The sequence below is a fragment of the Pleuronectes platessa genome, chromosome 17, assembly GCF_947347685.1.
Source record: "Pleuronectes platessa chromosome 17, fPlePla1.1, whole genome shotgun sequence".
NCBI classification, from domain to species: Eukaryota; Metazoa; Chordata; class Actinopteri; order Pleuronectiformes; family Pleuronectidae; genus Pleuronectes; species Pleuronectes platessa.
In genome coordinates this window covers 10,414,011-10,426,578 of record NC_070642.1, presented here as the reverse complement: position 1 = coordinate 10,426,578, position 12,568 = coordinate 10,414,011, and the positions used below count along the sequence as shown (strand labels likewise).

The window sequence follows — 12,568 nt, the reverse complement described above, 5'->3', positions numbered from 1 at the left end:
TTTATGCGTTTGAAATACAGACAGATGTTTGTGTGGTGAGAAGAAGGATAAGGCAGATCCAGGCAACAGGTTTAAACACAAGAGAGTTCACTCAAATCAATTGTTTTTTATTCAGCCATCTACAAAGACTAAAATAATCTTCAGCTACATAACCTAAGAGTGGAGTCAGGTGGACAATGTCGAAATATCTTGGATGGAAATATCCAGGACATACTGCAAGGGCACGGTCACACATACGTTTATATCACGGGTCAAAGTTCACCAAACTTGAACTCGATGCAATGAAACCCTGCGATTTGGGCCGGCCCCCCTGCTTCCGCTGATTGGACGTGAACGGGTGCGGAAGGTTTGCCACTGCTTCATTCACGTATGAGCGACTGTTTCATCCCTGGAACCTCGTGTTAATGGAGATCATCATGAAATATAGAAAACACTGCAATTTAACTTCTATACCCTTCACGACTAAAACAAATATGGCTCTAACTGTTCAGTTAAAAAATCTGAACTTCTTTCTGACACAGAAGACGCACACTGATCCCAACCCTGGACAGAAAGAACAACATACATCTTCAAATCATGAATATCAACTATTATTTCAGATTAAATGGAGTAACAGAACTGGAGTGTCTTTGTTCTGATTAAGAATTTGTTCCATGAATATCTACCTAAAGTACTGATACACACAATGAGCTAAATAACCACAGTGGGTGGGTACAGGAGGAAGACATTTGCGGTTACTGCTCAGCAGCAGTTTCTCAAATCCTTCCGATTTCTCCTTCAGATCTTCAGGAGTGTAACATCAGAGCACAGAGAGGATCATTAATCTGACAGACCATGATTTAGTCACTGCCTACCGGGACACTACAGGATATAAACAGATGAAAACGGGTACACAAATACAACAAACCACACACAGAGACTCACAGCTCCATTCATCCCCTCCGTCCAGTTCAGCTCCCCCGTCTCCAATAGCAGTTTCATTTGAATCAATGTGTTTTTGTGCAACTACAGTGTCCAGGAAGTTCAAGCAATCACCGACCAATAATCCCCCCCATGTGAACATTTCAACAGTAAAAAGGACAGTAACCCTTTTCCATCCCTCCTTGGTTTTAAGGCATATGAGAAGTCAGTGAAGGTTTTCATTCTGGCTTAGCGTCCCATGGTTGGCATAGTAACAGCTGGGGTCGTCACAGTCGCGTCCTCGGCCTTCCACTGTGATGTCACCGTCTTGATCTGAGTGTAAAACTGGATGCCCTGGAGATGGAGAGATAACTGCTGCGTCAGGGAGACACTTTTTTCACTGCGTTGATCTAGTGACTCACTGCTTATTTTTATTTTTTTTACCTGTTTGCCGTAGAAGTTGGTGTCTCCTCTGAACGAGCCTCTGGAGCCAGTGAAGGAGAACATGGGGAGGGGGACGGGGATGGGCACGTTCACGCCGATCTGTAGAAACGCAGACACACGTTAGTAAGAAATCATACAGAAGAACAGCAGGGGGATAAACACTTCATAGATTTATATTACTGAGAGTTGCTTGGAAAATGTAGGAAAAAAATATGTTAAAAAGCTAATATACCAACACATGCACCTAACGATGCTCCGAATTCCCTCAGAGAAGAAAATGTAAAGATGATGTGTATAAATAATTCCATTTGGATAAAGATCACTTCTCATCTATTTGCAATAGACGTGCTTTTCGACTCCACTGGGAAAAGACTCAATTATGATATAACATCTGGACCAGACTTATGTTTGGGCTACGATCAGCGGTTGTTCAAGAGTAAATTTAATATCTGTGAGTCTGGGCTATTGGTTAGAGAAAAACAAACATCACACGACATCACCTTGGACTTGGATTTCCCACAAATTTTCGGATGTTTATAAATCTAAAAGATGAATTATTTAATCCAGTATTTTGCAAAGCAAGCCAGTATGTGAATGAATGTTTCTTACTTGTGACAATTTCAGATAAGCACTTGCTGGATTAATGAATACATGGGATTGTAACGGATGTATATCTAGTTCACACCGAGGTTGTCAGTTTCATTAACACTTCGGTATCATTGCGTCACTCCGCTGAATATTGTCACTTCCCATGAACTCAGGATATGTTACCCTCATCCGAGCGAGAACACCTCCCACACATTTAAGTGCAACCAGGTTGATCCCAGTTAAAAAACCCACATGCATACATAAAGGCCCGTTTCTGAGCCATTTCTAGAGGCCTCCACTTCAGTCTCACCTGTCCAACGTCAACTTCATGGGTGTATTTGCGTGCTGTGGCTCCGTTGGTGGTGAAGATGGCAGTCCCGTTGCCGTACTGGTTATTGTTGATTAAAGAGATAGCTTCGTCCAGATTGTCAGCCTCCAGAACCACGAGCACCGGCCCGAAGATCTCCTCTTTGTAACAGGTCATGTCCGGCTGGAAAGAACAGCAGAGTGATCACACCAGAGTTTCCACCAGCATTTCACTTCATCCACAGCGAATCCTCGAGGACGCTTCATTACCAGCACATTGTACAAAGTTTATGATGTTATATAAATACCTGGAAGAAACAGGGGTAATGTGCCTACAGCTACTCTGTATTTTTAGATGTTACGAAGGCTCACAATCAACCCTTAATGGTCACCAACAAAGCTTCATGTTTTTTTTTTAGATGGTTTTATAAGGCAAGTGTCTTAGTGTGAAAACCCTAGTGCAACTTGGTGTTTACTTGTTAGCATGAGCGTCTTCTCTTTTTTTCCAATGCTATTCATAAGGGGAACAAGTCAACTGGGGTGAAACTCGTGGTCAACGATAAGACCAACCAAAGAAGTTGTGGGAATTGAGACATCATTTTAATTAACCAGCTTTCTCAAACATCTTAAACTGAATCCGTTTTTGAGAGGGATTGTTTGCATTAACCATTTGAGCTATACATACAATTTCTAGGAAAATAAGCTTATATTTAAGTGTTATAAAAAGGACATTTTATTCATGCTAAAAATGTTGGAATTTCCATAATTTAGTTATTTTTCTAAATCCTAGATACATACTTCTGTTAGAAAGCGAGGAGTACTTCTTATTATTCTCTATTAGAGTTTTCAGGGACCAAACAATAAATTGCAATGTTGCACCTTTAGTTTTAAGTTCCAGTTCTCAGCTCACCGTAACATTGCTCAGGATGGTTGGTCCAACAAAGTTTCCATTTTCATATCCTTTGACCTTGACATTCCTCCCATCCAGCAGCAGCTTGGCCCCTTCATCAACACCACTCTGGATCAAAGACTCCACCCGGTTCCTGGCGTCAGGGGAGATCAGGGGGCCCACATCGGCACCAGGCTGATCACCTTCAAGACAAGGAAAATGTATTCATGATTCAGGAAAAGACAAGAGCTGATACTAAAAAAAACAAGAAAAACATTTGTATCCACACTAACAAGGGCTCTACGGAAATCACCTGCATTGACACGGAGGGATTTGGAGCGCTGCACCAGCTCTGGGAGCCATTCGCGAGACTCCCCGACGAAGATGGCAGTGGAGAGAGCCATACAGCGCTGGCCGGCTGCTCCGAAGGCGGCGCCCACCAGCTGGTTGAGAGTGTTCTCTTTGTTGGCATCAGGCATCACCACACCATGGTTCTTGGCACCCTGAAACCGCAAAATGTAGGACACTGCTCAGTTGGGTGTCTCCCCAGTAGACAGTAGGACATCAAACAGAGGCAGCACAGCGCTAATCCTATATGTAACGAATGATTGACGACTAAGTGCTCCGCGGTTGTCATGGTAACGGCAATCTAACTCATTCTGCTCCATATGTATCTGTCCAGAATATGTGTAGATGGGTTAGTAGTTGTTTAATTAAAATGAGAGCAGAGTTTGCTGTACCATGTTGGACTGCACCCTCTTGCCGTTTTTGGAGCCCTTCTCGTAGATGTACTCTCCAGCCTGGTTGGAGCCCACGAAGCTTATGGCTTTGATGGCTGGATGCTCACAGATGAAGTTCACCGCTACAGAAAAATACAAACAGATGAAAAAAAACGTCATCATCATCAGTGCTGCGTCCGTAAATGAGCACCGAGGCCTTGGATACACAGATTCAAATCCTCCAGCCTAAACACTTGTAAATTAACTAACTTAGATATAGGCTGCATATATTATGGAAATGTGTCATCTGCATATTGCCTGGGGGTATATGATAAGTGTTTGAATCATCGTTGAACCTTCCCCACTGTTTACTACACACCAACTGTGTATCTGAATGAACAGGAGGACGCACAACCTCGCACACTCACCTGCGTGCTGGCCGTGGATGATGTTGAGTGTACCATCTGGTGCCCCTGCATCCTGAATCATTTTAGCCAGGAGCATGGTGCACCCTGGGACTCTTTCAGAGGGCTTCATCAGGTACGTGTTGCCGCACACCATGCCCATAGGGAACATCCACAGCGGAATCATGGCAGGGAAATTAAATGGGGCAATGCCGGCGCACACTCCGATGGGCAGGCGGTAGGTGTAAGTGTCCATGTCCTTAGTGATGGAGGGTAAGGTTTCCCCCAGCATGAGGGACGTAATGCTGCAGGCGTGCTCCACCACCTCTGAGGGTGACAAAAAATAGAAGAAAGGATGAAGATAGATAGAGTGCAAATAAAAACAGATTCAGAACAATACTGGAGTTATAGATCATAGCTCCCCCCCACTGTGAGAAAAAAAACACTTCCCGCACCATTACTCCCTGTACTGTAGAAAATCTCTATTTCTGGCAGCACACCTGCAGTTGTAGCATGTCTGTCAGCTAATAAGTTGAAAGATAGCATGCCAGAATTATTTGGGTATCCCAAAACTGGGAGCTGTACCAAGTACAAAAAAGGTCCAAAATATATCTTTCTGTAATTGCTTGTGCATTTGGCTCTTTTAATTTCTGAAGATGATTGTAGTTGATGCGCAACTGCCAAAGTGAGCAGGGTGAGGGGAACTGCATAATTATCTTTATATAGCATTTGACTGAAAGTCCACACAGCAAAGTTGACTCAGAGCCATAAGAGGGGGGGGGGGTCATTACTTATATTGCTGCATGTACATTAATTCATTGATATTAATAACCCCGTTATAACCACGTTTTGGTATCCTCTTGCTCAGTGCTTTACAGAGAAGGCAGAAAACTAAACAAGTTGGCCACACTTTAATGTAAAAACTGAGAAATGTAAGGCTGCAGGAACAATTCATAATTAAGTTAACCCTTGTTAAGATATGACTAATTAAGTTATTACTTTAAACTATAATGAAAACCAAACTAATCCTCTGTAATCCAATATGGTCAAACCTCGGTCCCAATATTAATTCAAATTAAATCCCTTTACACAGTGCCAGATGATAACCCACACCTTGGTACCCAGATTTGTCAAAGGACTTTTAATCAGGAGATAAGACACAACCGACCCTTTGATCAAATCTGGATATCAAAACCCTAACAGAAGTAGATTTTATGCATTACTTACGCAGTCCTCTGTATACATCTCCCTCTGCATCCGCCAGAGTTTTGCCCTGCTCCAGGGTGATCACTTTAGCCAGTTCTTTCTGGAAATATAAGGAAAAACTATTTCAGATATCAGCAAATTGATTTTAAGCCCTCTCCAAAATAGCACACATTTTCTTGCTCTCCAAATTTTCAACACATGGACCAAGTTCAGACGGAGTATTAACATAAGATCAAGGGTGGTTAGCACAAAGTTCATAAGTGATAACGCACCCAAATCGACCTGCGACCTGATCACTCAAACCCCCGTCGGAGGTGGCCTGAGACGTGTTTGGCCACTTTCCTTTCATTGTTTGAACATAAATACGACCCATTCCACATGTGAAGGAATGTCCTCTAACCCACATTTATTTGCGGCCACTGCCACAATATCAACAAGGACGACCACATATCCCTTTTTCTGTCCAAATGGGTCAAATCTTTATTTCACAGCCGTGCTACACTCAGTCCCTCCTGACTCCGCTTTCTCTCATGCTGAACCGAACACCTCTGTATAGTTGGGCTTCATCCACCTTACTACGTTTTCATTTGAACACGCCTTCACCTGAATACACCAAGCTTCCACATTACTCAAGAGTTTTAGAGATGCAAACATTTAAAAATTTGGGAACGCTGCTCAACTCGTTTAATTTGAAAACTTCAGGGCCCCTGCTTAGACTAGACGAGCAGAAACAGAGGCATTTGGAAACAATGACGTAGACTCTAACAATCATTTGCTGATTGGGTCTTCTAGGTTACGGCCTAGCTTTTGCTGATAAGTCAGGCTCGTATTACATGACCGCTTTCAGGATGAAAACAACCAGTGTCAGCCTCGGCCAACAGTGTAGAACACAACCTGGATAATTAATTACAAGCATTGCTGGCCCCTTGCAGACGGATGTTGTGTAGTTTAATTTTGCATTTCACAATGATACAACTTTAAACATGAAGAGGAGACGAGCCATTACTCGTTTGTAGCCAAGCTCATTCTGCAATTAACAATCAACTGCTTCCTGTTAACATCGGCACACAAAGCCCACTGTACACGAGTGTCACATGTTATGCGTTTTCAGGCGTGTTGGTAATGATGGGTATTAAAACTCATATAGAGACACATATCACTTGCATGGTCAGAGGTCACAAACGCAGTAGTATGGATGTAACCTCAGACTGGAAGAAAACAACCTCATTGAGTCATTTGGAACAGATATGACATGTTTATCTCTCAGGACAGATGTTAATACCAGGTCTAAACGGGGGCCATGGAAACACAACAAGTAGTCAGTTACTCTGACAGATGCTCCTTACGATGTTGTCCTTGATGATCTGCTGGTAGCGCAGGAAGACCTGCTGCCTGCTGAGGACGGACGTCTCCGACCAGGAATGGTAGGCTCTGGAGCAAGAGTCCACAGCTGCCAGCATCTCCTCCTGGGTCGCTTTGGGAACACGTCCTACCACCTCGTTAGTGGCCTGAGGAGCCGGAGACAGTCCACAAAGACAAGTTGACTCAGGGCGGGGGGGTGCATCTACATTATATCATTAATATTAATAACAAAATGATGGTTTGCTATCCTTTACAGGTTTGATGGAAATAGACGTCTAGTTGTGCATGCTGTAGTCACCCATCACTTCCTTACCAGAAGCTTATCCTTTCATGGCTGTGCATCAACAGGGCCGGACTTTGAGGATTTAAAACATTGCTTAACTTGCTCACTTTATATATTAAGTTATTAAAAAATGTATGAGTCAAGATTTTCTCCTCTCCAATGTATACACATTCTTAATACAAATCTGCACTGGTGGTTTACAGCCAGCCTTTAGTAGAGATCTTGTAGCTGCAGCTTCTGTGCAGGTTGGATATCGTGCGTCTATGAATACTCACAGGGTTGTGAATGTCGAGCCATTCCGACGTGTTGGAGTCCACAAATTTGCCATCAATGAACAGCTTGGTGGTGGGCTAAAAGGATCACAGAAGCATATGATTAACTCGCTCCCCTGCTAGGTTACATCATTAATTTAGTTCACCGAGGGCGTCCAAATCTATCACTTCTACATCTACAGCAATCATTTTAGATCTCTCCACTTTCTGTACACCGAGTTCTGTAACCGGTTTATTTTTTATATTCTAGTTTTCCTGAGAAGATATTTCTGGGATAAATCTTGCTGATTCAAAGAGTTTTCTGTGTTACATTCATTAGCTGTGTCCCAGTTCCACACCACACTCTACTTCTAGGCAGGGTTTAGGTAAATGGAGCATATGCTTTGGGTGATCAAATACAGTGCAGTAAAAACAAAAAAGGTGTTTCTTCATTAGATCCTTAATTCTGATTCCAAGACCCAGAAAATATGACTTCAATAAGTTTCTCATGTGACCAAATAAGCATGAAAATAGAAAACCCTGCTAATGTCCCCTACAGGTAATCTCAAGAGTCCAATTAAAGAGCGCCAGAGAAATGTTAATAATCTAACAAATCTCTTTTTGGGGTTTTGGCTGTGGCTTTCTTAATTTGAGGTTTGATTCCTGACATTACAGCACGGGCAGATGTGTCACCTCATGTCAATATAAAACCAGTTGATCCTCTTTGCAAACATTATACCAGGAAGGTAAATGCATTGACATAGGAAAAATGACTCACTGCAATGCCTTGCAGTGAGTGCAAAGTGGGAAATGAGACACTTATGTATATAGATTTATTGATTTGGATCCTCTAACATGTTACAAAAGGAGTGCATTAGTATGCAATGCTACTGGGAACTTGTGTTTCAATTTAAATGACCTTTTTTTGAACAGATGAGAACGCACCAAAGACCCACTGACATCACATTACACAGACCACACTCGGAGGTGGTGTGAGCCGCAGATCATGTGCCATAAAAATCTAAATCTGGAGATATGTCCAGTGGAGACTGACCGACAAACACCACCAATAGAATCTGCCAAATTGTCACAGGCACATCAATATGATCGCCAAAGAAACTAAAACATCTGCACAGAAATTACAGGTCGCTATGCTTTAAAGACCACATTTGAACCCTTATATTAGATGTTCGTGGTATCAGCCATTAAACCTGTGATGATAAACCATCAGATATTGATATTGGCAGAGCTGTAATCCTGAAGATTATCCAACACAATAGGTCGTTTTCAGAGCCTCACAGAGTCTGACATAATATTCACTCGTGTTGGGTTACGAAAGCTGCCGAGTCGCTTACCACTGAGGAGGAGGAGTAACACAGGCGACCCAGCTGGATGTGGGCCTGCGAGGGACAAAACACCAGAGCATTAGTCCAGCACACTTCATGTTGAACTCTTTGTCAAAGGTCGAATGGACAAACAGCTAATTCAGAGATGTGCACTGACTTATCTGTCCTGTTAAAGTGATGCAAACAACACACACACAGAAACATGAAACACTTGTGCAGTGGACCAGCGTGAGAGCCAGTGACTTGTTAGCTTTAGCAGCGCAGCTTGTTAGCTTCTTGCACAAACGTCGGGAACAAACTCTTTTCAGCATAAGGTGAAAGTGAGTCTGCTTTACCGTCTTGCTACGTAGGGATCGGAGAAGAGTGGCTGCCATTGTGTTGAGTTCCTGTTTCTGTTTCCCCGCTGCAAAGCCCTTCAACCGACCCAGACCACACAGAGAACTTCGGCTAGCAGAGGACACGGCGACGGGATATACACGCTGCGCTTTCACTCGATCTACAAAACATAACGGCCGCTGAAGGGGAGGATTGGCAGCGGCACGTATGCTTTTTTTCTCTGCAAAAGCTGCGCGAGATGCGATTGGCTGTTTTTGCTCGAGGAGGACGGGACGAAGAGGGATCAGAAGCCAATTGCTTCACCCAATTCGCAAGCCGCCCTATATTACACGAAGCTGATTGGCTGCTCCTCCCGAACCGGGACTCGACTCCTCTCTGATTCTTGAGCTTTAAAAAAATACTTGATGAACTTAAGCGTGAAAAAATCGGACTCGTTCTCTATGAAGTCCAACTATAACAGTTTTTTATGAAGAGACTAAAGGTAGTTTTGGTTTGTGAAGGAAATATTTGCTCACACCCAGTAGCAGGTAACAGTTTCCATGGCAACACGCTTACAGGCAATATGGACTGCCTACAGTGGAGTTGTCATGAAGTTGCCAGGTGGATTGAGTCTATAGGATTTCCACAATACAAAGTAGGTTAATAAAGTCCTGGTTATGAATACATTATATTATTATTAAAATGACTATGTTAGTATTATCAATATGTCACTTTACTGACTTTATCGTTTCTGTTTCAGGCATGTTTCACAGACAACTTCATCACTGGCAGGAAGCTCATCTATGTAAACTGTATCTACCTGCCAAGACTCGGAATCACAGATTTTAAAGATATGCAGGTATTAAGAAGAAACTGGATTTTTTATTTTTTTTATTTTAATCTTAAAGGAAAAGAAAAGGATGTTTTAAAGGATCCTTGTTTACATATCAAAGCTGCAAGTTCACACAATGATCAAGGCAGCTTCATCAGGCTGAGCCAAAGATGATGATGACATTTACATTTACTTACTCTTCACCATCTGGAGATGAAACAAATGATGGTGCTGTTATGTTAATTTAGTCACATTTTTTATTTGAGTAAAAATAACACGCTATCGTGGCATCTTGTAGCACAGACATCTTTACAGAATTTTTACCAATCGTGGGATGAAAGTGAAAAACAAAACAATAAGAGACTAACCTATAGAGCATAAATAATTCTGTTACACCCATGGACTGGCTCCAAAAGTGAAGCAAAAGCATCTAGATCAACCCCTAGTGGCTGGCTGCAGTATAGGTCATAAATCCCACCTCCTCCATGTTAGGAGATGGTACATGGACCAAACTGAAATGTCTTCAAATAAGACACTTAAAATAATATGTTCTCAGAAAGGATTTCGGTCATCTTCGATAACTACTATCCCACAAATATATGTCTCTGATTAAGTTTGGTTTAATTAGTTATTTAAGGACAGAAACACGTGCTGAGACCGCATGATTGACAGCTGAGACTGACTAGTTCTTTGTCGAGCATGTGTATCAACAGGACCTCGAGACTGCAGCTTCATTTCTGCACAGACTGACTCCAAATGTGCAAAATGGCAGCGTTTGTATTCAGATAATTCAGTTTCATTCTGGACAGTAGGAGGAAGTGGAGACACATCCCATGTAATGTATTCCAAAATCACCCTCCTCTGAGCTTCAAGTTATCTTTAAACACTAGAAAACTTGCATAGACTGTGTCTACTCAGTTTCACATCCCATTTGAAACTTTCCTTTGAAAAGTTCGACCTCCAATTAGAGTTGTATTTTGTAACTGAGGGTCACTGCCAGCGAACACCTCAAATCAGCTGAATCACAGTTGTGCTTTTTTACAGCAAATGTGTTTTTCTCATCTCTCCCTGAGGTCAGAACTAGAATTAGCAAAAACCACCTTTATGCTTTCAACTCTGCTTGAATACAGAAGCATCAAAGTGAACCAAACAAATAGGATTTATATTGATTTAGGCTGCAAGTCCTTTGAGGGGTTTGATATTGGTGGTGTAACCCTGTAACCTTTCTAACCATGATGCCACAGTCTCAGTGAGATCTCCTTTACAGACCGGACACCATCACTCTCGGTTGGACTACGTCATTATATAAAGGTTAGATACTGTTAATATACACTTTATCATTGGACTCACGGATGCTGTCCGCCCCCGCAGGTCATCTCTGCCTGTGTTCGTGAGCGGCTTGGAATCAAAGAGACCAGGTGGAGCAGCAGCATAGCCGACCCCCTTCGGGACAACATGGGCCTATTCCTGGAGCAGAAGAGCCGCACAGGTGAACGGGCAGAGGGCCTCACCTACAAGCAGTCCTCAGATGACACGCGTCGCCAAGAGAAGGAGCCCAACGTGAATCATAACAGCAAAGGAGGGCAGTAAACACCAAGACATGTCAGTGTCATTTCCTGTCACCAACTGTCAGCTCAAGATGACTCGGATGATACACTCACTGTGGGTCACATGCAGGCCCTGGCATTAACACTTCCCACCAGCTGAATGTGTGTATGCTGTTGTTACTGTGGTGCCAGATATCTTTTCTTTTTTTCAGTTTTCAGTCTCAAAATCACGTCTGAAATTAATGTCTGGAAATCTACCGACTGCCGGTGGGACTTCACGAATCGAGCAGAACAACAAAGAGGTTGTCACACATCTATCAGGGACACACAGCACACACCCATGCAGTAGGACAAAGAGACTTCTTGTTCTGCATACCTATGAATGCTCAAACCGTTAGGCTATTCCTATTGATCTCCAGTGGATGTGTTGCAACTGGATTGAGCTATTGATCTGCAGCGTACGAATCCTCTAGGTAATTCCCCGGATGACAACCAACACCTATTTTCATGTGCCAGGAGGCAACAAGAGCAGTAAAGGTAATTTTTCTTGGGAATATAATTTTTGGAAAAACAACACAGACTCTGCTGGCCAAGAAGAATGCTGCAACACTAGTGTAATAGAGGTATGCACGTAGCTGACATCTTTGCCTACTTTTCACAAAGCGGCCATAGGATCATTGTAACAGATAGCGACAGATTGAGTGCCAAGCAGACCCGTAGGGAGCCAGGGCTTATGGTTTCAGCCAAGTCAATACTTTCTTGCCAATAATCTATGTAATACATGCAGGGATATCCAGCTATAGGCTGCTGTGTGCGGCTCTGCAGACTACATGTACAACATCTTATCTCAAAGAATGGGTTAGAATGTAGATTATAACAATCTGATCATGAATAGTGCAAACTGTTAAAGAACCACTGAGTAAAAGTACCTTAGAATCCGAATTCATGCGAAAACTACTTTTTAATATCTCCCTGTCTGTATGTGGAACGCATATCTTGCTACCATTCATCTTATCGGCTTTACACTTGCCCTCAGTCTGTGGACCAAGTTGAAAACGTCCACAGTTAAACTACAGCCGTGGTCGACAATTGGGTCAAACAACAGGTCACAATTGCTGCCAGAACATTTACATAATCAGATTATTTTTATTTCAGCATATCAGAATGACACATACA

General features: G+C 42.6%; 1 protein-coding gene across 1 annotated transcript; it reads right to left on the bottom strand.

Annotated features, from left to right (window-relative positions):
* Positions 1-91: 91 nt before the first annotated feature.
* On the bottom strand, positions 92-9,245 carry LOC128460385 (methylmalonate-semialdehyde dehydrogenase [acylating], mitochondrial). Its single transcript, XM_053445559.1, has 12 exons — positions 9,034-9,245; positions 8,708-8,752; positions 7,377-7,451; positions 6,803-6,964; positions 5,478-5,556; positions 4,275-4,577; positions 3,868-3,989; positions 3,441-3,630; positions 3,149-3,330; positions 2,243-2,422; positions 1,345-1,443; positions 92-1,254 (listed from the first exon to the last, which is right to left on the bottom strand). The coding sequence occupies exons 1-12, from the start codon at positions 9,070-9,072 to the stop codon at positions 1,150-1,152; spliced, it is 1,581 nt and encodes a 526-aa protein (XP_053301534.1). The 5' UTR covers positions 9,073-9,245; the 3' UTR covers positions 92-1,149.
* Positions 9,246-12,568: the final 3,323 nt, after the last annotated feature.